The 24,479-nt window shown below is 22.1% G+C and overlaps 9 protein-coding genes across 9 annotated transcripts in view; 4 read left to right on the top strand and 5 right to left on the bottom strand.

Moving 5' to 3' along the window:
- Positions 1-1,580, top strand: part of splB (protein kinase, TKL group) — a gene marked incomplete at both ends in the record, with an annotated part of 3,468 nt that extends 1,888 nt beyond the window's left edge. Inside the window, one exon of the mRNA XM_633161.1 lies at positions 1-1,580. This exon is cut by the window's left edge and continues 1,888 nt beyond it. Within this exon, the coding sequence (XP_638253.1) occupies positions 1-1,580 (1,580 nt within the window).
- Positions 1,581-1,978: 398 nt separating this feature from the next.
- Positions 1,979-8,902, bottom strand: anapc1 (anaphase promoting complex subunit 1; the record flags this gene model as incomplete). Its single annotated transcript, XM_633162.1, has 2 exons — positions 1,979-6,063; positions 6,178-8,902. 2 exons carry the CDS (start codon positions 8,900-8,902, stop codon positions 1,979-1,981), a joined length of 6,810 nt encoding a protein of 2,269 aa, XP_638254.1.
- A 509-nt stretch (positions 8,903-9,411) lies between these two features.
- Positions 9,412-10,074, bottom strand: snrpD2 (LSM domain-containing protein; the record flags this gene model as incomplete). The annotated part of the gene is made up of 3 exons (XM_633163.1): positions 9,412-9,570; positions 9,755-9,904; positions 10,045-10,074. The coding sequence occupies 3 exons, from the start codon at positions 10,072-10,074 to the stop codon at positions 9,412-9,414; spliced, it is 339 nt and encodes a 112-aa protein (XP_638255.1).
- Positions 10,075-12,406: 2,332 nt separating this feature from the next.
- Positions 12,407-12,949, top strand: H1 (histone H1; the record flags this gene model as incomplete). Its single annotated transcript, XM_633164.1, has 1 exon — positions 12,407-12,949. The coding sequence occupies one exon, from the start codon at positions 12,407-12,409 to the stop codon at positions 12,947-12,949; it is 543 nt and encodes a 180-aa protein (XP_638256.1).
- Positions 12,950-13,574: 625 nt separating this feature from the next.
- On the bottom strand, positions 13,575-14,939 carry DDB_G0285351 (hypothetical protein; the record flags this gene model as incomplete). Its single annotated transcript, XM_633165.1, has 1 exon — positions 13,575-14,939. The coding sequence occupies one exon, from the start codon at positions 14,937-14,939 to the stop codon at positions 13,575-13,577; it is 1,365 nt and encodes a 454-aa protein (XP_638257.1).
- A 1,267-nt stretch (positions 14,940-16,206) lies between these two features.
- Positions 16,207-17,643, bottom strand: DDB_G0285397 (hypothetical protein; the record flags this gene model as incomplete). The annotated part of the gene is made up of 1 exon (XM_633166.1): positions 16,207-17,643. One exon carries the CDS (start codon positions 17,641-17,643, stop codon positions 16,207-16,209), a length of 1,437 nt encoding a protein of 478 aa, XP_638258.1.
- An 843-nt stretch (positions 17,644-18,486) lies between these two features.
- cyb5r1 (NADH-cytochrome b5 reductase) lies at positions 18,487-19,347 on the top strand (the record flags this gene model as incomplete). The annotated part of the gene is made up of 1 exon (XM_633167.1): positions 18,487-19,347. The coding sequence occupies one exon, from the start codon at positions 18,487-18,489 to the stop codon at positions 19,345-19,347; it is 861 nt and encodes a 286-aa protein (XP_638259.1).
- Positions 19,348-19,493: 146 nt separating this feature from the next.
- On the bottom strand, positions 19,494-20,394 carry hus1 (checkpoint clamp complex protein; the record flags this gene model as incomplete). Its single annotated transcript, XM_633168.1, has 2 exons — positions 19,494-20,266; positions 20,352-20,394. 2 exons carry the CDS (start codon positions 20,392-20,394, stop codon positions 19,494-19,496), a joined length of 816 nt encoding a protein of 271 aa, XP_638260.1.
- Positions 20,395-21,548: 1,154 nt separating this feature from the next.
- DDB_G0285401 (hypothetical protein) lies at positions 21,549-24,401 on the top strand (the record flags this gene model as incomplete). Its single annotated transcript, XM_633169.1, has 2 exons — positions 21,549-21,615; positions 21,706-24,401. 2 exons carry the CDS (start codon positions 21,549-21,551, stop codon positions 24,399-24,401), a joined length of 2,763 nt encoding a protein of 920 aa, XP_638261.1.
- Between the last annotated feature and the right edge of the window lie 78 nt (positions 24,402-24,479).

Here is a 24,479-nt window from a genome sequence, read left to right on the forward strand (position 1 = left end):
TATCCAATTCAAATTCCTCCTTTTCTGCCCTTAAGAATTGTTCATATGATGCAAAGGATATGTCATCATTTACAATCACCCTTTCAAATTCAGAGTTAAATACAATGATTGCAGAATCTTTAAATAGATCTTCCGCTAGTAATTCAATAGTTAAATCTTCAAATACTGTACACACTACTAGTGGTGGAAATAATAGTTTATGTAGTGATGGTTATAATCAAAATATAATTAGTGCCACTACAAATACTAATACCACCACTACTAATTCTTCTTCAACAACAACTACAACAACAGCAACAACAACTACTGCTTCTACTACCAATAATAATATTAATAATAATAATAATAATTCTACAAGTACAACAAACTCTACTAAAGATATCACATTTTTAGTTTGTGATAATCCTGATTCAACTAAAGAAAAGAGTAACGTTTCAAATACTTCATCAATAATTTCCGCTTCAAATTTAAATAGACATATAACACCAAATTCTCATATGAGACCTAGAGGTAGATCAATTTCTGAATCTTTAATTATGTCACCAATTAATAAAGAATCTTTAAATGATATTCAAAGAGCAATTGAAAGTGAAAAAATAAAGAAAACTAAATTTGAAGAATTAAAATCAATATTGGGCGAAAGAGAATATATAATTGATATAAATGATATTCAATTTATACAAAAAGTTGGAGAAGGTGCATTCAGTGAAGTTTGGGAAGGTTGGTGGAAAGGTATTCATGTTGCCATAAAAAAGTTAAAGATTATAGGAGATGAAGAACAATTCAAAGAGAGATTCATTAGAGAGGTTCAAAATTTGAAAAAAGGAAATCATCAAAACATTGTCATGTTTATTGGTGCATGTTATAAACCAGCATGTATCATAACAGAGTATATGGCAGGTGGTAGTCTTTACAATATACTTCATAATCCAAATAGTTCCACTCCAAAAGTTAAATATTCTTTCCCATTGGTTTTGAAAATGGCAACCGACATGGCATTGGGCTTATTACATCTTCATTCCATCACCATTGTGCATCGTGATTTAACCAGTCAAAACATTCTATTGGATGAATTGGGTAATATAAAGATCTCTGATTTTGGTTTATCTCGTGAAAAGAGTAGAGAAGGTTCAATGACAATGACAAATGGTGGCATTTGCAATCCAAGATGGAGACCACCCGAATTGACAAAGAATTTAGGTCACTACTCGGAAAAGGTTGATGTCTATTGTTTCTCTCTAGTAGTTTGGGAAATTTTAACTGGCGAAATTCCTTTCTCTGATTTAGATGGATCTCAAGCATCCGCTCAAGTAGCTTATGCTGGTTTAAGACCACCAATACCAGAGTATTGCGATCCTGAATTAAAATTACTCTTAACTCAATGTTGGGAGGCTGATCCAAATGATAGACCTCCCTTTACCTATATAGTAAACAAATTAAAAGAAATCTCTTGGAATAATCCAATTGGTTTCGTCTCTGATCAATTCTATCAATATAGCGAACCTTCAACTCCAAGATTAGCATTATCAAATCAATCTTCAAATTCAAGTAGTATTTCTTTATCACCAACTAAATTATAAAAAAAAAAAAAAAAAAAAAAACAAATTTCAAACACCAAACACCACCACTCATCAAAATTAATTACTAGTAAAATAGTATGTGTAGAAAAAAAAAAAAAAAAAAACAATCAAAAAATGAGGTTTTAAAATAACCCTATCTGTATACAATCAAACTGAAACAATAACATATCTAATTATTAGATATTCTGTAAACATTTTTTTAAAAAGAAAGAAAACAACAAAAAAGAAAATAAAAAGAAAATAAAACATTCTTTTTCATTTTTTTTCGTTTATATATATATACCAAATAAAGTAAAATAAAATATATTAATTATATAGTTTATTTACAATTTTTTTTTTAACCTAAAAACATAATTTCTTGGATCTTTTTTTTTTATTAATGGTTTAAAAATAAAGTTTTAACTATCTTCATCAAAAGATAAAGTTGATAATTCAATAATTTTGTTAATAGAATTGAAATTAATTTGATTACCTAATGATGACCAAAGTTGATAAATCGCATTACTATTGTTATTGTTATTATTATTTAAAAGTGATTTAAATGATTGGAATTGTTTGTTATTTGGTAAATTATAATAAGAAATGAAACTTGCAAATTTTCGTTTAATTGAAGTTGATAAAGAATTTGGTAATTCACCAGTTAATAAATAATTTGATAATAGTTTCTTATTTGATTGTTCATTTAAAAAATGTTTTTCAAAGTGTTCATCAATTTTAGTTGAAATTGAATCAAGAAATGTTGAATGAATTAACCATCCATCATTATTATTATTTTTATTATTATTATTATTTAAATAATAACCATTATTCCATTTTGAATAAAATTTAAAAATAATTCTTAAATTTTCTAAAACTATTGTTGTATTTGAATTTGAATATTTTTCAAAATTATTTGCAATATCATTTAATAAAAGAAGTAATGGAATTACTTCTGGAGTATCTTGAGTTAAACATTCATACAGTATGGTTGTATTGAAATGTTCAAATTCATTTGATTGATTAGTACAAAAATGTTTTGCAAATGCCAATAAATTTGGATCGGATATAAAGGATTTTAAAAATTCCTCTTTATTCTTTTGAAAACCTTTAGATGATGAATACAATGAAATCGATTCACTCTTTGGGAAACTCTTTGATAAACTTCTAAAACCTTCAGGATCTTCTGTATAAGGTAAATGACCAATTTTTCTTTTTAAAAATATAGTTGGATGATTTTTTAATATATTTTTATTATTATTATTATTATTATTATTATTATTATTATTATTATTATTATTATTATTATTATTATTATTATTATTATTATTATTATTATTATTATTATTATTATTATTGATATTGATATCAACGCCACCATCAACAAAACCTCTATTTATAAAAATATTCCAATATCTTGGAGATTTAATTGAAATTGAACGAATTGAAGATAATTCTGGTATTAAACAAGGTGTAACAAGTTGTTTAGTTTCTAATTTCATTGTATCATTATTTAAAATTGTTAATTCAATTGGTACATGACATGGTGCTAATGTATCAACATCTCTTGTTATTAAACATCTTGGATCAATTGCAAGGAAATATAAATGTCTAAATGCTTGTAAATGATAATCATTATCGGTACTTGAACATGGGAAACGAGGATACAATGAACAAACCAAACTTGCTATGGCAATATTTGAAGTTGATAATGTATATTGACCACCACCTAAAAATAAGAAACCGATAGCCATATTAATTGCCATATGATTTCCATAGGTGATTTCATTTCCAATACGAGATCTTAACATTCTAAGTATTTTCAAAGTTTCTAAATTTCCAGAACCAGCCATAACCAAAGATAATGATAATGCAACCACATTTAAACATGTTTCGGTGGTCACTCTCATAACTTTATCAAAGGTAGGTTCGATTTTCTTTTTCTTTAGTAAACATTTATTCAAATAAACTTGTCTCTTTCTAAATAGTTGAATTAAATCCATCAATAGAGAGAAAGCATTTTCATTTAATGATCCTGCATACTTTAAACCAATTGAAAAAGCGGCACCAGCAATTACATTACAAAATATTAATATAAATGATTCAAAATCATTTAATGATGAGGAACTTCTTGATTTATTATTATTATTATTATTATTGGAATGTTCTTGGAATACCTTTTCAGAGTTTCTATCTATAGTTACATTCTTTCTCACAACTAATGGTACTGAATCAATAATCCATTGGAATTGGGGTTTAATAGAATCCCACAATATTAAATTTCTACCTAAAATTCTTAATAAAACTAAATCTGGTCTAATATAATTTAAACCAAATGTTGTATCTGGTATTGATAAATAATTTGATATCTTTAAATTATTAGTTTTTAAATAAATTAATGATAATGCAATTATAGCACCAGGTGCTGTTAAATCAATATTTGGTTTTGAACTTTCTAAAATTGTATTTGATTTTTTAAATTGTGATGAACCATTATTACCATTGTTACTATTATTACCATTATTATTACCACCACCACCACCACCACCACCATTACTACTACTATTATTATTACTACCATTATTAAATAAATCATTATTATTTCTATTTGATGAAATTGAAGGAGTTGAATAAGATTGATTAAAAAATGTTGACATATGATCAAAAGAATCCTCTTTACTTATACCAATAAAGGATCTTAAACGATCTTCAACATGAAGATCAGTTAGGGAACCTTCATTTGCACCTTTTCCTAAATTAACCAAACCCAATGCCATACCAGCCGTTAGACTATAACTATCACGATCTAATGGTTTATCATTTATTGGTTTTCTACCAATTTCCATTAATAATACTTCAGTCATTCTTCTATTAGAAGTTTGACAATACAATAAACCAATACCCATGAGTGCAGCGATTTGAACATAACTTGGTACATCTAAATCAATTGATAAAGGTGGATGTAATGATTGAATATGTACGCTAAGTACCTTTGCAATTGACATATCCATTGTTCCCATTTTAGTACAAGAGATACCCAATAGCAAACCAACACTAGTTAATTGATGACCACTTGCTAAATATTCAAATAGTTTAGTGAATGCTAAAGAAGATAAACGTTTTTGTAAACCCAATGCCATTAATAAACCAGAATAAGATGGATTAAATTGTTTTGGTCTATTATAAATGATCCAAGTATTTGTGATTTCAGTTTGATCAGCAGATACTTTTAAACCAGCAGCAACACCATTATGAAATTCTGGCCAAACCATCATATTATCTTGTACCATTGTTGGATCCAAAGATATATTTGTTTTAGTACCACCAACAAATCCATTCAATATTATTGGTGGAATATTTATAGTTTCAGTTGGTAATGGTTTAATTGATCTAATTGTAAACATACCACATGCTATTGGTAAAGAAATGGATCTTTGAACTGACAATAATAATTTACTCTGTAATTGTGATAGATAATCATGATCACTAACACCATTCTCTTGAGTATGATTAATTTGAATTCTATTTGAAAATGATAATAATCTATAAACCTCCTGAATTCTTTGATCAGTATCAAATCTAAGATAAGTTATCCTCTTATAGAATTCATCTTGACCATGATAAAATTTTGATAAATCAAATGAAGTCGAATTTGAATGATGATGATGATGATCATCACCACCACCACCACCACCACCATTATTATTAATTTGATGAGAATTCATTTGATTGGTTGTAGAATTCATTGGTAAACCATTACTTTGTCCATTAATAGAAGTAATATTTGAATTTGAATTCATTTCATTACTAGATGATGATGCTGTTGATAAAGTATTAGTTATAGATGTTGATAATGAATTATATCCATGATTCATTGTTGAATTTGATAATAATTTATTTTTACCACCAGAAATTAACAATGAATTAATCTTTAAACCATCCTTTACATTATTTACATCATCAATATTAAATTTATAAATTAATTCCTCTCTTTCAATCAATGAATAAGCTTTTAATGGCCAATCAATCGGTGGATTACTTCTACAATATTTAATTGATTCTCTTAATGGTAATGATAATCCAAATGAAATTGAATTTAAGTCTTCTAATTTTATATCTAATTCTACCATTTTCATTATTAATTTCTCTGAAATATATTTTATATTATTTTTATTATTACTATTATTATCATTAATTTTTGATTGAATTGAATAAAGTGATTTCATTTTATATATCCATTTAAAGTGATATTTTGTTAATTTATTTCTTTCAAACTTTTCTTTATTAAATTGTTGTTGTTGCTGTGTTTCACTATTATTTTCATTAAATGAATTATATACAAATTTATAAATTGAAAATATATCATCATTTAATAGTGATTGTAATTTTAATGATGATATATCAATTGATGTTTTTGATTTTATTTTAAATTGATTTATAAAATCTATCAAATCTCCAAAATCTCTAAAATAATAATCAACATAATTAAATAATTCTAAATGTAATGCTTTGAAAAAAAAAAAAAAAAAAAAAAAAAAAAAAAAAAAAAAAAAAAAAAATTATTAATAAATTAAATAAACAATTATTAATAAAATTTTAATAATATTTAAAAAATACCTACATAATTGAATTAAAAATTTTGATAATTTATAAATATAGTTAATATTGAATGTTAAAATTTTAAATTCTTCATATTGATGATGTAATGCTATAATTATATCATCAATTGATTCAATGAATGAATTTAATGAAGTTTTAAAATTAAAATCATTTATAGACTCTATAAATATGTTACAATTATTATTATTATTATTATTATTATTATTATTATTATTATTATTATTATTATTATTATTATTATTATTATTATTATTATTATTATTATTATTATTATTATTATTATTATTATTATTATTATTATTTGATGGGTAAACTTTTGATGAATCTGATATATTTAAATTTGATAAGAATGATAAACCTTTTTCATAATTTTTATGATAATTACTATTTAATAAAAATTCCCAATCATCTTCATTTTCTTCCTTTTTTATATGATTATTTTCTTTAATTTTTTTATTAGTATCAGCATCAGTAGGTCTCTTCAATAATGATTTCTCTAATAATGAAATCAATAAAATTTGAAATGAAATCCATTCTTTATCATTCTCTTCTTCACTATTATTATTATTATTATTATTATTACTATTACTATTTAATAAATTATTGATTCTAAATTTATGGAAATCATTAAAATCTTGATAAATTGAAGCTAATAAATTCATTGGTATAAATGATGATAATGCACCTAAACATGATGAAACTAAATATGATTTACCTAATGTAATTTTAAATCTAATCTCTTCTTTATCTGAATATACAATTGTTACTCTATTAAATGTTGAATCTTTTATATACAATGGTTTTCTTTTATTATTATTATTATTATTATTATTATTATTATTATTATTATTATTATTATTATTATTATTATTATTATTATTATTATTATTATTATTATTATTATTACTATTATTATCAATTGGTAAATCTAAAATTTTAAAAGGTCCCCAATAAACTGATAATAAATGATCATTTAAAACCAATATATGAGTTGGTAATGGTATAAATGGTTGATTTATACCCTTTGGAATTGTATATTCGTTATTATTATAAAATGATTCTATAAATATTGGAGATGATGATTGAACTGATGAAATTGAAAATGAAAATTCTAGTTTTAATTTCTCTTCAATTCCTTCATTTCTATCATTATTATTATTATTATTTTTATTTGATGATGACGATTGGGTTGATTTAATTTTTTGATCAATAAATAAATTATAACAAAATAAAGTTGAATTAATTTCAATACAAAGTAATGGTTTTTGATTATTATCCAATGTAATGAATATTGATTTTGATTTAGTATTTGATTTTAATCTGGTGCTATCCTTTAAAACTTCTTCAAAAATGATTTCACTTTTAATGATAAATTCTGATTCATCATCAAAGAAATAACTTTTATCTTCATTTAAAAATTTAAAACTTGAATTCTCTTGTTGTTGTTGTTGTTGTTGTTGTTGTTGAATTGATTGTTGCATCATTGATGTACTATTATTTGTATTGTTATTATTTGTATTATTATTTGTATTATTATTATTACTAATATTATTATTATTGTTATTATTTCTTGAAGAGAATGGTGGTGAAGATGATGAAATATTTATATTACTATAATCAAAACTTTGATCGTTCACTGAAACATTATTAAAATTGAATATTGGTTTACTAGTATTAACTATTGAACTATTATTAATTATTGTTGTTGTTGTACCATTTTCATTATTAATTGTTTGATTATTACTTATATTTGTATTTGTATTATTATTATTATTATTATTATTAGTATTATCATTTTCAGCATTACTACTTGGTTTAACATGTGATACTTGATAAATTATATGAACATTTTCAATATTTGAATATGTTATTAAAATTGGATAATCTGTACTTGAAAAAACAATAGTTTGATTTGTATCTGAAAAGAACTCTTGTTGTAATGCTTCATTATTATTATTATTATTATTATTTGATTTTGAAAATGTTAAAACTGGTTTTAATTCTTCTAAAGGATTTAAAATACTAAATATTGAAGGTATTTCAGATCTATCTCTACCTGCTAATAATGTTGAATCTAAACTACTATCTCTTTCTAATAATAATCCAAATTTTGAACTCCAAATATTAATAACTTTACATGGTAATACAATTTGATAACTATTTCCAATCGAATTATAAATATTTAATCCTTGATTATGTAATACACATAAATATTTATAATAATCATCAATATCATTATTAATTGATGAAGTAGTGTATTCTGATTGTTGGTGATGTTGTTGTTGTTGTTGTTCCTGTTGTTGTTTTGATAAATCTTTTAAAAATGGGAAATGAGACCAAATTGCATTATTTATCTTTGGATAAATCATTGATGATAAAAGTAATGGTAAAGTAAATTTCTTTTTAACTGTAAATGGTGAACTCCAAACCACTGTATTTTGATACCAAAATAATTGAGCCTCTTCAAAGAATGAATTATTTACCAATATCATTCCTTTTTCATCAGTTTCATCATTTTCACTTTGTAATAATATTTTTTGTTCTTCATTGAAGCATGATTTCAATGGATTTTGACAAAAATAATATTCATATGGTATTGATGATTCAGACTCCCTAATCTCATTATTATAATCATCATCATCATTATTATTATTATTATTATTACTATTAATAATATATGATAAACCAAATGGTTTAACTTTTCCTAAATTTATAATTGATACCATTTTATTGGTAATAATATAAATTGGATTTGATTGGAATGGTGTGTTGAAAAAAAAAAAAAAAAAAAAAAAAAAAAAAAAAAAAAAAAAAAAAAATTGAAAAAAAAAAAAATTGAAAATCAAAAAAAAAAATTGAAAACCCAAAAAAAAAAAAAAAAAAAAAAAAAAAAAAAAAAAGCGCTAGTTGTGGATTATCGTTTTTTACCAAAAATAAAAAAAAAAACTAAAAATAGCAAAGTGAATTCCAAATAAAATGATTATTTATAGTTTGATGTAAAAAAAAATGAAATAAAAAAAAAAAAAAATGAAAAATGAAAAATAAATATAAAGGTTGATGAGATTATATCCTGTACATTCTTTGTGTCTTTTATTATTACTTTTCTTTTTTTTTTTTTTTGGTTTCTTTTTTTTGGTTTCTTTTTTTCTTTTTTCTTTTTCTTTTTTTCTTTTTTTCTTTTTTTTTTTTTTAAAAAAAAAAAAAAATCTAAAAATATCATATTAAATTTAAATTATTAATTTGCTTGTGGTGGTGCACCTAAAGGGTTCTTTAAAACTAAAATTACTGAATCTCCTCTTAAAAACATTTTACTGATGAAACGATCTTTGTTAATTGGTTTTGCTTTCTTTTTACCTTTTGCTGTTTTTGGTACTTCTGTCCAAATTTCTTTTACCTATATAAATATAAATATAAATATATATTGTTTGTGATTGTATTTGTTTTTTTTTATTTTTTTCAATAGTTTATTATATAGAATAGAACATTAGTGTTTAGTTTAATTATTTTTGTATAAATAGTATATATATATATAGTTTATAGTATATAAATCATATTTATTGATGTGTGTGAGTAATTACATTTTCTAAAACCATATTACAATGACGATCAAATGCTCTAACTCTACCTAAAAGTTTTTTATTATTTCTAACATTTATAAGAACTTGAGTATTATTATTTACACTATCCATTAAAATTGAGAGTGGACCATTTGAATCATCGGGTTTATCCTATTTATAAATAATAAATAATAATAATAAAAATAATAATAATAATAATAATAATAATAATAATAATAATAATAATAATTAGTATGTATGTCTTTTTTATTTTATATATGTATTTGTAATGATAAATTATGATATCAAACCTCCATTGTTTCATCATTCATTCTGCTCATTTCGATCTTTATATATATTTAAATGTTTGGTTTTAATGAAAATTTCAAAAAATTAAAAAAAATAAAAAAAAATAAAAAAAAAAAAAAAAGAAAAACAAAAAAAAAAAATAAAAAAAAGTTTTATTTTTATGAAAATTATTCAATTGCACTGATCAGTTTAAAAGAGAGTTTTTGATCTACTTTAAATCTCAAGTTCCATTTTAACATTCAAGCCTAATATAGAAAAAAAAATATTAAAAAAAAATTAAAAAAGTTAAAAAAAATAAAAAAAAATAAAAAAAAATAAAAATAAATAAAAATAAAATAAAAAATTTAAAAAAAATGATTGGAATTAAAAAAGTATTAATTTAATTAAACCAACACTTTTACAAAAAAATAAAAATAGATTTGAAAAAATAAATAAAATAAAAAAAATGAAAAAATGAAATAAAAAAAATAAAAAAAAAATGAAATAAAAATGAAATAATAAAGAAAGAAAAGTTTTTTTTTAATTAATTATTTATTTATTTTAAGATTTATATTCTGTTTAATTTTTTTTTTTTTTTTTTTTTTTTTATTATCTTTAAAATATACACAATAATTTGAAAGAAAAGATTAATTGCTGAAAAAAAATTTATTGTGTGGTTTGGAAATTTTTAAAATATTATGTAAAATATTTTAATTTTTTTTTTTTTTTTTTTTTTTTTTTTTTTCTCTTTAATCAAATTTATTAATTAGTTCTAGATTCTATTAATTATAATAATTTATTTCTTATTTTCATTTTTTTATTATTTTTTTTATTTTATATTATTATTTTTGTTTTTTTTTTGAATTTTTTATTTTTTTTTGAGTTTTTTTTTTTTTTTATAAAAAAAGAGAGGGAAAAAAAAAAAAAAAGGGTTGTTAAATTTGTTACTTTTAAAAGATATTTATAGATTTTTTTTTTTATTTTGGCCAACCAAGTTAAAATTAGTAGAAATATTATAATTAATTATTAATATACTTAAAATTTTTATTTTTTATTAGAAATATAGTTAATTTTACAGTGGTAATTTTTTATATGAAAAAAAAAAACGAACTTTTTTTAGAATTCTGGGGTGTCTATATTATAAATTAAATTAAATTAAATTTATTTAAAATTCCAATTATAAATAAAGTAGGTTATAAAGTGTGTTTAACTCAATGAAGGATGAATGGCTATCCCAAGAGGTCATTTTAAAAATTGGTAATTAAAATTAAGAGATAATGTAAATTTTCAAATTAGTGTGAGGAAATTTTGTAAAATACCAAAATTGCCTTAATAACAACCTCTGAAATTTAAACTTTTAGTAAAAACACTTACAAAATTATTAAATTGATAGATTTCATAAAAAAAATTATTTAAAATGACCTTAATTTAGAAATTTTACCTTTAATATTTAATTTTTTTTAAAAAAAAATAAAAAAAAAAAAAAAAAATTTCAAAAAAAAAAAAAAACACTTTTCTATGTTTACATTATTTATATATTAATTTTATTTATTTTAAACAGAATTTTTTTTTTTTATTAATAATCTTTGTTTTTTAATATATCTAAGTTTTCTTCTAATTAATTTTAATAATATTTTACTTTATCAATCATTAACTCAATTTTTTATATGAAAAAAAAAAAAATTAAAAAAAAAAAAAAAAAAAATTTTAAAATAAAAAAAAAGAAACAATTATAAATAAAGAAAATTAAAATAAATGGTCAAACCATTTAAACTATATTTATTATTTAATTTTAAATTAAGTTTTAAAATATTTTAAATTTTATTTATTTTTTTTATTACAAATATCTTTTGTTAATATATATTTTTTTTTTTTTCTTTATATTTTTTTTTTTTTTTTTTTTTTTTTTTTTTATAGAATATAAAAAGTTTTAAATAGAGTTTAAAATTAAAATTTATAATTTAAAAATAATAGGTAAAATATCTTTGAAACTTTAAATTTTATATTTTAAAAAAAATAATACTCTCCATTTAATATTAGCCGTTTTAAAAATCGGTCTTCAAAAATTCAAATTTAAAAAAATTCACACTTTGCGCCGTTTTAAAATTACACCCAAAACACAAAAATCCAAAAAAAAATAAAAAAAAACAAGTATCAAAAAATTTAATGTGGTTTTTTTTGTAATTTTTTAAAATTTTCTAACCCAATTTTTTTTTTTTTTTTTTTTCTTTTTTCTTTTTTTTTTTTTTTTTTAAATCATTCACACAAAAAAAAAATAAAACAACCATACTCTCTTAGTTGTTATTATATATACATAAATTAAATTAAATTAAATTAATATCTTTTTTTTAAAAAAAAAAATAAAAAAATAAAAACAAATTAAAAATGGGTCCAAAAGCACCAACCACTCCAACTAAAAAAGCAGCAGCCACCAAATCAAAACCAAAACCAAATCATCCAACTTATCAAGTTATGATTAGTACAGCAATTGCACATTATAAGGATAGAACTGGTTCATCTCAACCAGCCATTATTAAATACATTGAAGCCAATTACAATGTTGCACCAGATACTTTCAAAACTCAATTAAAACTTGCACTCAAACGTTTAGTTGCCAAAGGTACTCTTACAATGGTCAAAGCCAGTTACAAATTATCAGAAGAAGGTAAAAAGGAACACCAAGCCACTCTTGGTCCAGTTGCAAAGAAACCAAAAGCCAAGACTACCGCTACTTCAACTGAAACAACTGCCGCTCCACCAGCTACTCCAACCAAAAAAGCTGCACCAAAGAAACCAGCTGCTAAAGCTGCTTCAACCTCAACCAAAACTGCCGCTGCTAAAAAGAACTCTGCTAAAGTAACCAAAGCAGTTAGTAAGAAGCCAGCTGCTAAAAAAGCTCCAAGTAAGAAAGTCGCTGCCAAAAAATAGGTGATTTGTTTTTAATAGTGTATTTTTTTTTTCTCTCCATCCATCTTCATTTATATTCAATTATCAAACTGTAAAAAGTTTTTTTATTTGTATTTATTATAATTGGGAAAAAAAAGAAAAGAAAAGAAAAAAAAAAAAAAGAAAACAAATTATTTATGTACATATAAAAAAAAAAAAAGAAAAAGAAAAAAAAAAAAAAAAAAAAAATTAGAAAAAAAAAAAGTATTAATTTAATTATAAAAGGTGTTTTTTCAACACCACCCAAAGAATCAAATCCATAATCAAATTTTGATAAATTTATCTATCTATATTTTTTTTAAAAAAAAAAAAAGAAAAAAAAAAAAAGAAATTAAATAGTTTTTAATTTTACTTATATTATTATTTGTTTTTTAAAGGAAAAGGAATGGGAATGGAGGAAGATAATGAGGAAGAGGAATTAACTTTTTTAGATGATGAATTTAGTGATGAAGCAGACGACGATGATAGCGATAGTGGAAGAAAGAAAAGAAATAAAATGTAGAATAGTAACCAAAAAAAAAAAAAAAAATAAAAGTCATATTAAAATTTTATTTTATAATTTCTATTATCTGTTTGTTTTTTGTTATTATATATTTTGTTCTATTTTTTAAAATTGACCTTTATTTAAATAAAATTCATCAATTATAGAATTATTAAGATTTGCGATGAATTTCCAATTTAAAGTTGTAGAATTTATAATATTTAATAAAGCATAACCATTCAAAGATGACTTTAAACCATTTGTCCATGGTTTTGGTTCGTACCATTCTTCAATTTGACCACCTTTATTACCACCAGTGCCTATTACACAATGTACGGTTGCTTTTGGATCTTGGTAAGTACCCATTACTTCATTTTGATAAACTGGTTTTGAAGTTTCATAGGCATGACAATGACCACTAATGAATAAATCAACATTATATTTATATAGTAAATACTCTAATGAATCAATGTATAATCGTTTACTTGTTTTTTCATCTTTATAATCATCATTACACCAACCAAACTTTGCATTACAATAGAATGGTCTATGACTGTACATAATTAACCAGCCATTTGGATTTGAATTTCTATATTGTTTTAAATCATTTTCTATCCATGAATGTTGATCAGAGAGTGGGATATAAGTATCTTCACTTGAAATACTTATGAAATGAACTCCATTATAGTCAAATGAATACCAATTATTTGAATGATGTTCTGTTGGCATTTGCCATGTTTTTGAATAAGCAGAGAATTCATCGCCAAATGAATCATGATTACCAGGTGTTGTCATGTATGGTAGTGTTGAAGTTATTGAATTTATAGATGATAAGAAATTATTCCAAATAGTTTCATTACCATAATATTTTGAATCCTTACTATAATCAGCATATGCAATATCACCAACATGTGTTACAAATGATAATTGATTTGAAATTGATTTTAAATTATTAATTGTATACCAATCTGAATTTAAACTATCACCATCAATATAACCCATATCACCAAACCAAGATGATGTAAATGGTATTACTTCATTATCAATACCACCACTACCACTATCACTATTATCACTAATATCTGAACGACTTGTAAAATTATATAATTGGCTCCATTGATTTGTAACTTTATCACCAACACAATAGAAATAAATCATTGATTGAGATAAATTTTCAATTAATCCTGTATATGTAAAACTATGAAATCCTTCTGTGTCATAATAAATTGTTTCTGCTGTTGATGAAGTTATTGAATTTGATGTTGCATAATTATCTGGTTCAAATAATTCTGTACTGTATAAAAGTGATGGTCCTTCAATTAAATCAATTGAATTCCATGTTATTCTCAACGAATTTTTTGAATATTTTGTAAATGAAATTTTAATTGATTCTGGTTTAGAAATTACAATTTTAACTATGGATGACAATAAAATTATAATTGTTATAGTTTGATAAAATTTTAAAATTGAGTTACTAACCAATTTTTTCATTTTTTTTATTTTTTTTATTTTTTTTTTTTGGTAGGTGGTTTTTCTTTTAAAAAAAAAAAAACAAAAATTAATAAATGTTTAAATCCAATTAAAGGTAAAAAAGGAAAAAAAAAATGTAAGGAAAAAAGAAAATAAAAAAATAAAAAAAATAATTATTATTATTATTATTATTATAATTTAAAAAATGACATTAATATTATAAAAAAATCTCTACCTACAGGTGTTGTAAATGGACAAAAAAAAATACTGAAAACAATAAAAAAAATATGGAAAAAGAATGGGGGTCTACCCGTTAAATTAAAATATTAAAATTTAACTCCCAAATTATTATTATTTTTATTTTTTTTTTTGTGTGTGGGAAAATGAAAAATAAAAACAATGACACGATCTTTTTTTTTTTTTAATTAGATATTTAAATTAATTAAAAATAAGAAAAAAAGAAAAAAAAAAAAGAAAAAAAAAAAAAAATTAAAATAATAATAACGCCAAACGAATATTACAAAACGGCAATGGAATTTTTTATTTTCGTTTGAAAAGTAAAAAAAAAAAAAAAAAAAAAAAAAAAAAAAAAAAAAAAAAGTGATTCAACCAACTTAATAAATTTGCTTTTAAAATTAAAAAAAAATTAGTAAAAATAATAATAATAATTTTTCGGGTATCTAGTTTAAATTGTTTTGTGGATCATCTCAAAATGTGAATTTCCATGACTCGTCATTAATATTTAAAAAATTTCTTTAAATGTTTTTTCATTTTTTTAAAATTTTTGTGAAAATGGAAAAACAATTGTTTTTTAATAAATCTTTAAAAAAATAAATTATAACACCACTATTAAAAAAAAAAAAATTATCTTTTAACTAAACTTTAATATCCATAAATTTAAAAAAATTTGAATAATGATTTTAAATAAATAATAATAATTCTATATAATTATGTAATGATTTAGTTTCAATTGATTCTTCTTCCTCTGTTATTTTTTTTTTTTTATTGGAACTGAAAAAATTGAAAATAAAAATCATTTTCACTATTATTTTTATTTTTATTTTTATTTATATTTGAAATTATCATCATCCGAAAATTGGGAATTAAAAAAAAAAAAAACAATTTAAAAAATCAATATTTTCATCTACTATTATTTGTTTTCAAGCAAAAGTTATAATTTGAATTAAAGAAGTTTTAAAAATTAGAATTATTAATAATAAATAATAATAAATAAAAAAAGGTTAACCTTTTAGAACTAAAATTTAAATTATTTATTTTATTTTTTTTTTTATTCTTTTTTAGATTTTAAAGAATTGTGAGTAAAAACATCACCAAAAGTTGAATCTGAAATAAAGAAAACTTCAATGTGTTTATATTGATCAATTAAATTTTTAAAGTCATCAACATAGGTTGGTAATGAATCAATTGTCATATTTAAAAAGTAATGAGAGTGACGAGTTATTGTTTGATTATTTTTAAAAATAAATTCAAAGAAATCTGAACAATTTGGTGGTAATTTTGAGGTTTTAAATATTTTAATTGATTTATTATTTGCAATTGCTGAACCAAATGATTCTATAAACTTGATTGGTAATTTAAATTGAGTGGCGTATGCAATTGGAAAAGTGCAATGTTGACCAATAGATAAGAGTTTAAGAGTTTTATGATTTTCAATACACTCTGTAATAAACTTCCAATAATGCATAAAATTCTTATTACATTCATCTAGTTCTGAGCACATGCATCCTTTTGTAGTTCCATCAATTTGAAGTACTAAATTATCAAAACAAATTTGGAATGATAATTCATGGATATTTGGAACCAATTTCAAAACATAATATAAACTCTCCACTGTGTGAACTTGATAATTGTCAATTGTCAATGATTTAGCAAATGTTAGACAACTTGTGTTTTCGTCATCATCAGCACCAATTAATTGTTTATAAAGTTCAATGTAAAGATTAATATCAGCTCTATCAATTATTAAATTTTCTATTTTCTTTAATGGTTTTAAAATTGAGACTAATCTTGATGGTGGCATATTAAAACCTTCTGAATCTATTACTTCTTTAATGTTTGGTGATAATGGTGATTTTGTAATTAATTGATTTACTCTTCCTTCTTCTTGCTCTTCATCATCTAATTTAATTCCTAAATATAAAAAACCAAGTCTAATATAATGGAAATCCAATTTATTTGTGAAAATAATGTCATCATTTTCCATACCATTTGAAATTACTAATTTCTTTAAATTCTTAAATTCATTTACTTTTTTATTAATAAAATCAATAAATTGATTCATTTTATCTTGATCAATTTCTGTTAATGAAATTTCTGAAATATTTAATCTTATATATTTTATATTTTCATTTTTTATTAATTTAAATTTATTATTATTATCACTGTTATTATTATTATTATTATTATTATTATCATTTGTTGTTTCTATAATATTTTTATTCCAAAGATAATCAAATAATTTGATTGTTGGGGATAATGGTGAATGAGAAAAATTAACAAGTGATACCAATTCTGAAGACAATGAATTGAACCAATGCCAATTTACCAATGACATTGATTTAACTAATTCTGAAATAATCGAATCTTTTTCGGCTTTTTCTTGTTCATCTTGTCCAAAAAAGGTTATTGTTTTATTATATTTATTTATTTCTTTTGCTAAAATTGAAATAATATCTTTTTCTAATAATAATGATAATTTTATCATTTTTAATAATTATTTTTACAACTAAAAAAAAAAAAAAAAAAACCAACCAAAAAAAAAAAAAAAAAAAAAAAAAAAAAAACCAATTCAAAAAAAAAATTTTTTTTTGTTTAAAAATAAGTAAAAAAATCTTTTTTTGAAATGGTTTTTTTTTTTTTTTTTTTTAAAAATTTTTAAAAATTAAAAGTTTTAAATTTGGAATTTTTTTTTTTTTTTTTTTGGAGGGAAATTTTTAAATTAATGGGGATAAAGTTTTTATAATTATGGAATTTGTTAAAAAAAAAAAAAAATTTTAAAAATTTTAAAAAAATTTTTTGTTTTTAAATATAAAAAAATTAATTTAAAAGGTTAAGAAAATATTTTTTAAATATCCCCAAATTTTATTTTAATTTATGGTTTCAAAAACAAAAATTTTTTTTTTTTTTTTTTTTTTTTTATTTTATTTTTTTTTTTATTTTTTTATAAAAAAAAAAAAAAAAAAAATAAAAAAAAGATTTTTTTTCAAAATTTTTTTTTTTTTTTTTTTGAACACAAACGATTGTTATTGTAGGTAAAAACATTTTATAATACAATCATCATTGGAATAAATGGTATTTTCATTTTTTTTTTTTTTTTTTTTTAATTTATTTTATTTCGGGAATTAAAGAAAAACACAAAAAATAAATAAAATAAATAATAAAATAAAAATTAAAAAAAAAAAAACAATCACACAATCTTAAAAAAAAAAAAAGAGATATTTTAAATTAATTTTATTATTAACTTTTTTTCTTTTTTTTTTTTTTTTATTTTTTTTATTTTTTTTATTTTTTTAATTTTATTTAGAATATTAGGAATATAATAAAAAAGATGCAAATTTCAGATTTTATTCTTGTAATTATTGGATCAGTTGCATTAGCAGCAGGTGTTAAATATGTATTTACTTTAACATCAGGTAGTAATAAAGATAAAAAAGGTGGTGAAGCAGAGAAAGGTAAACAAGTTGAAAAAGCATTAGATCCACAAGAATATAGAAAGTTTCAATTAAAAGAGAAATTCATAGTGAATCATAATACTAGAATCTTTAGATTTGCATTACCAAATGAAGATGATATTTTAGGTTTACCAATTGGCCAACACATTTCATTGAGAGCAGTTGTTGGTGGCAAAGAAGTTTATCGTCCATATACACCAATTTCATCAGACGAAGAGAGAGGTTACTTTGATCTCTTAATCAAAGTCTATGAAAAGGGTGCCATGTCAGGCTACGTTGACAACATGTTCATTGGCGACTCAATCGAAGTTAAAGGTCCAAAAGGTAAATTCAACTACCAACCAAACATGCGTAAATCAATCGGTATGTTAGCTGGTGGTACAGGTATCACTCCAATGTTACAAGTCATCAAAGCAATCTTGAAAAATCCATCCGATAAAACTGAAATCTCTTTAGTCTTTGGTAACATCACCGAAGAGGATATCCTCCTCAAGAAGGAATTGGACGAATTGGCTGAAAAACATCCACAATTCAAAGTTTACTACGTTTTAAATAATCCACCAAAAGGTTGGACTCAAGGTGTTGGCTTTGTATCTAAAGAAATCATTGAATCACGTTTACCTTCTCCATCTGATCAAACTATGGTTATCATGTGTGGTCCACCAATGATGAATAAAGCAATGACTGGTCATTTAGAAACTATTGGTTTTAATGAATCAAATATTTTCACTTTTTAAAAAAAAAAAAAAACAAATATTAAAAAATAAAATAAAATAAAAAAATAAAAAAAAATAATATATATATATACATAATAATTTATTTATTTAAAAATACATTTTTTTTTTTTTTTTTTTTTTTTTTTTTTTTTTTTTTTAAAAAAATTTTAATTTTTAATTAAAACAGGTAAATAATAAGTAATCATTATATCAGTTAATACAACATGAACAATTATTGAACGTTCATAAAGACATAAAACAACTTCACTAGGTTTTAGTTGATGTATATGGAGTACTTTTGCAAACTTTTTAATATCAACACAAACGGTTGCTTGTAAATCTGGTGATAAAACATGATCACCAAATTGTGGATGATCTAAACCACTATAAAATGTACTGATTGAACCAGAACTAGTTTCAACTTCAAATGATAACCGATTGTTCATTGCTATCATAATCTTTAAACAATCTGAAATATTCTTCATTTTATCAATTACTTTTTGTAAATTCTTTAGATTTGGTAATAGAATATGTACCAATGGATCTGGTAATGTGGGTTCATTAATTTGTGCCATTTGTTGTGCAGTTAAAAGAACAATTGGTATATCTTGAAAGATTACTGTACCACTTGTACCACTCTTTATTATAAAATGTAAAACTGGTCCACCCCTAACTTTAGTTAAATTTGTAAAAATATCACTTACTCCATTTGAAGTTGCTGATTGTAATACACGACGTAAACTTTCTAAATCCAATTGAAATTGAATTTCATTGTCACTCAATGATTCTATTGTAAAGTTTTCAAATATTAAACTTCTTTGAATTTCACAAAAAACTTGCATTCCATCATTAAAATCACTCTGTATAATGAATCTTAATTTATCTGGTGTTATATGACAAATACATTCATTATAAATTTTCATTATATTTTGAACTGTCTCTGTAAAATTTTTAAAAAAAAAAAAAATAATAATAATATTAGTTAACATATAAAACTTTAGGAGTATTAATAAATATTAACTTACTTAAAAGTATTGATGCTTTTGAAATCTTTGCTTTAAATTTCATTCTATTTTCTCTATTATATTATATTTGTTTTGTTTTTTTAATTAAAAATAAAAAAATAAAAAAAAAAATGAAAATTAAAAAAAATAAATAATAAATGGTGCGCCAAAAAAAAAAAAAAAAAAAAAAAAAAAATAAAAAAATTCCACGAAATAATGTTTTAATCCTAAATGGTAAAAAAATAAGTGTTTCGTTTTGTTTTGGAAAATAAGTTTTATTTTATTTTATTTTTTTTATTTATAAATAGATTTGATTCAATTTAAATAATTTTTTTTTTAATAATCCAATGATAAAAAAGGGTCCATTTTATTTTTTATTTCAATTTTTATTTTTATTTATTTAATTTTTTTTTATTATTAATTTTTATTTTTTTTTTATATTTAATAATTTTTTATTTTTTTATTTTTTTTAATTAATCAATCTCATGATTGGTGTTTTTTTTTTTTTTTTTATTATTTTATTATTTTTTTTTATTTTATTTATTTTTAATTAATCAATCTTATGATTAGTGTTATTAATAAATCAAATTGATTAATTAATTATAATTTTGATTATTATTTATAACCATTAATTTACAAAAGTAAAAAAATGATTATTATTTATAACCATTAATTTACAAAAGTAAAAAAAATGGAAAAAAGATGGTGTGGAAGAAACAAAAAGGGTCTTAACCATATCAACACCCAAAATTTTTACAATCAAAAAAAAAAAATAAAAAATAAAATAAAAAAAACAAAAAATAAAAAAAAATAAAAAAATAAAAAATTTTTTCAATAAAAAAAACTTTTTTTTATATAAAATTTTTTTTTTTTTTTATATTTATTATTTTTTTAGCAACCAACAAAAAAAGATATTCAAAAAAAAAAACAATAACAATTGTTCCTTTTCAATAGTTTTTTTTTTTTTTATTTTTATTATTATTATTTATGTAGAATTTAAATAACTACATCAGGAGGGGATTAAAGCAAAAAACAAAAAAAAACTAAAACAAAAACAAAAACAAAAATAAAAAACAAAATAATTTAGAAACACATAGATTTAAAAAAATAAAATAAAATAAAATAAAATAAAATAATAAAAATAACATCAATTTTTTTAAAAAAAAAATAAAAAATTAATTCACTTGTACATTATAAAACAGAATAAATATATCAAAGATGGTATCACCAAGTACTAAATCAAATGATGGTACTGTACCATCATTAACAAACAACAACAATAATGGTATTTTTATTTTTAATATTCTAAAAAAATTTAAAAAAAAAAAAAAAAAAAAAAACCTAATATTTTATTTTTTATAATTTATTTATATAGTTAATAATAATAATAATTTAAATATAGAAATGCCAACATTATCATTAAAAATGGCAAATGATTTATTATTAGAGATGGAAAATTTTATAAAGACAGATTTAGCAATGTTAGAGAAATTTTATACAACAGATTATAGGGATGTACCACATGAAAGGGCAATAAATAAAGCAAAAAGAAAATTTGAAAAGAGGAGAGGACCATTATTAATTAAACCATTGAATAAAACTAAAAAGAAGATGGTAGTTGGTGAAATGGAATATGATCCAAGATCACAAGTTTGGAAAGGTAATTATAATGATTTGAATGCATTCCCAAACCCACCAGCACTTATCACAAATATGGGTGTCAAGACTGATGAATCGATGAAATTGGGTAACATGAAATGGGATCCAAATCAAAAGGAGTGGAAAGGTAATGAAGGTGATTTAACCAAATTTAGATTCTTAAAGCCTGCACTCATTAGTCAGTTAACACCAAATTTGGATAGTCGTGTCGAGAATGGTATGATCTATGATCCTATCGCAATGAAATGGAAAGGTAATGAAGATGCATTGGATGTCTTTGAAACAATGGATGATCAAAACAATGATAATACCTTTACCGTTGGTAAAGAGTTTAATTTAACACCATCTTTAATCGCTTCCTTCAAGAAATCCTCAGAAGCTCACACTAAACAATTAAGTGGTTGGTTTGAAAATAGAGATCTCATTGATAGGGAATATTTGTATAGTATTAGATCAATGTCAATTATCAAATTGGTTAAATCTGCCTCTTACACAGGCCATGGTAATAATTCTGGATCTGCAAATGGTTCAGGCTCTAGTAGTGGTGGTGGTGCTTCTAATCATCAACCATCATCACCTGGTGGTTCAGGTATTATTCCTTTAATACCATCAAAAAAGAAACCAGTTATCGATGAAACTAAAGATTGGGATGATATCGATTTTCAAGAGAAGCCTGCACTCAAATTAAATTTAAAGATTCATCACGATGCTGAAGATGAAAGAATGATGGCAATGAATGATGAACCAAATTGGGATAAAGAAATGGGTTTCACCTCTGAAGAGGAAACTTTATCATCAAATAATGAAAATGGTGGTCAATTATCTTCTTCATCACAACCTCATACCCCAAGAAAAACTGTTGAAGAATGGTCCGATTTTGATAACACAATGAACTCTACTATCACTGGTAAAATCACACAATTAAATAAAAAAGATAGTAATCTAAATGGTACAAGTAATAGTAGTTTAGGTAATCTAATTAATTTCAGTGGTGGTAATATTAGTAATAGTAGTGGTGGTGGTGGTGGTGGTGGTGGTGGTGGTAATAATCCAAAATCATCAGATGATGAAGATTTTGATTGGACTGGTAATAATACTTTAACAAGTGTAACACTTTCTGGTACATTATATAATAATAATAACAATAATAATAACAATAATAATAATAATAATAATAATAATAATAATAATAATAATAATAATAATAATAATAATAATAATAATAATAATAATAATAATATCAACAACAATAATAATAATAGTGGTAGTATTAAATCTAAAAAAGGTGGTAGTCTTAAAGGTGTTTTCATTGGAAATAGTGGATCAATTAGACCTAAAAAGACATCAGATAAATTAAAACGTGGTGGTACATTTGGTAATATTCAATCATTAGCCGCAGCAATGGCATCAAATACACCATTAAGCTCTAGTAGTAGTACAGTTGCAGGTGGTAATGTTAATGATCTCTATGATGATGTTTTCCCAGTGCCAAATGGTTCAGTATTTACCCTTAGAAATAAACCACATGAAGATAACTTTGAAATGTTTTTAGAGAGTAGTAATGGTATTTCAAGTCCAAAGGATGAACCTTGTGATGAAACTATGAAATTCTTTGAGAGTGAAAAAGATGTTTTCGAAGAGGATTGGCCTGATGTGCGTGTACCAGCTGATTTAGGTCAAAAGAAATCTCACGAAAGTAGAAAATCACCACCAATCAAAAATAATCTCGTAGAGGATTACTCTGATGAATTGGATATGCCAAAGGTTAGTCAACCACTTCAATTGAAAAAACATACTCTCATTGATAATCCATTTGGTGATGATGATGATGTTGGTTTCGAAAATGATAATGATTTTGATTGGGATGATGTATCTTTCCCTGAAAATCCTTCACAATTAATTTCCTCAACCTCAAAACTTTCAAAACCAATACCTGTTACTGCAAACTCTTCAAATACAACTTCAACCACCACAACAACCACAACTACAACATCAAGTAATATTATAATAAATAATATAAAACAAACTAATAATAATAATATTTTTACACCATCAAAAATTAATAATATAAAACCAACGTTAACACCACAACAAAACTCAAATAATAATTTTAATTTCCAAACTCCTTCATCAACACCATTCCGACCAATTTTCACAAAAAATTTAGATGGTGATAATAATAATAATATAAATAATATAAATAATAATAATAGCGCTAATAATACTTTACCAACACCATCAAAAATTAATAATATAAAACCAATGTCAACACCTCAAAATGTAACACATTTCACTTTCCAAACACCAAATACAACTCCATTCAAACCAACCTATAAACCTAAAAGTGTTATCGAGATTATGAACTCCGATTCTCCACCTCCTTCTTTTGAATCTGATAAAAGAAATGTATAAAAAAAAAAATATATAAAAAAACTAAAATAAAATTATTTAAGATATATAAAATAAAATTAAGATATAAATTGATTTTTT

The sequence above is a fragment of the Dictyostelium discoideum genome (assembly GCF_000004695.1).
Source record: "Dictyostelium discoideum AX4 chromosome 4 chromosome, whole genome shotgun sequence".
Taxonomy (NCBI): Eukaryota; Evosea; class Eumycetozoa; order Dictyosteliales; family Dictyosteliaceae; genus Dictyostelium; species Dictyostelium discoideum.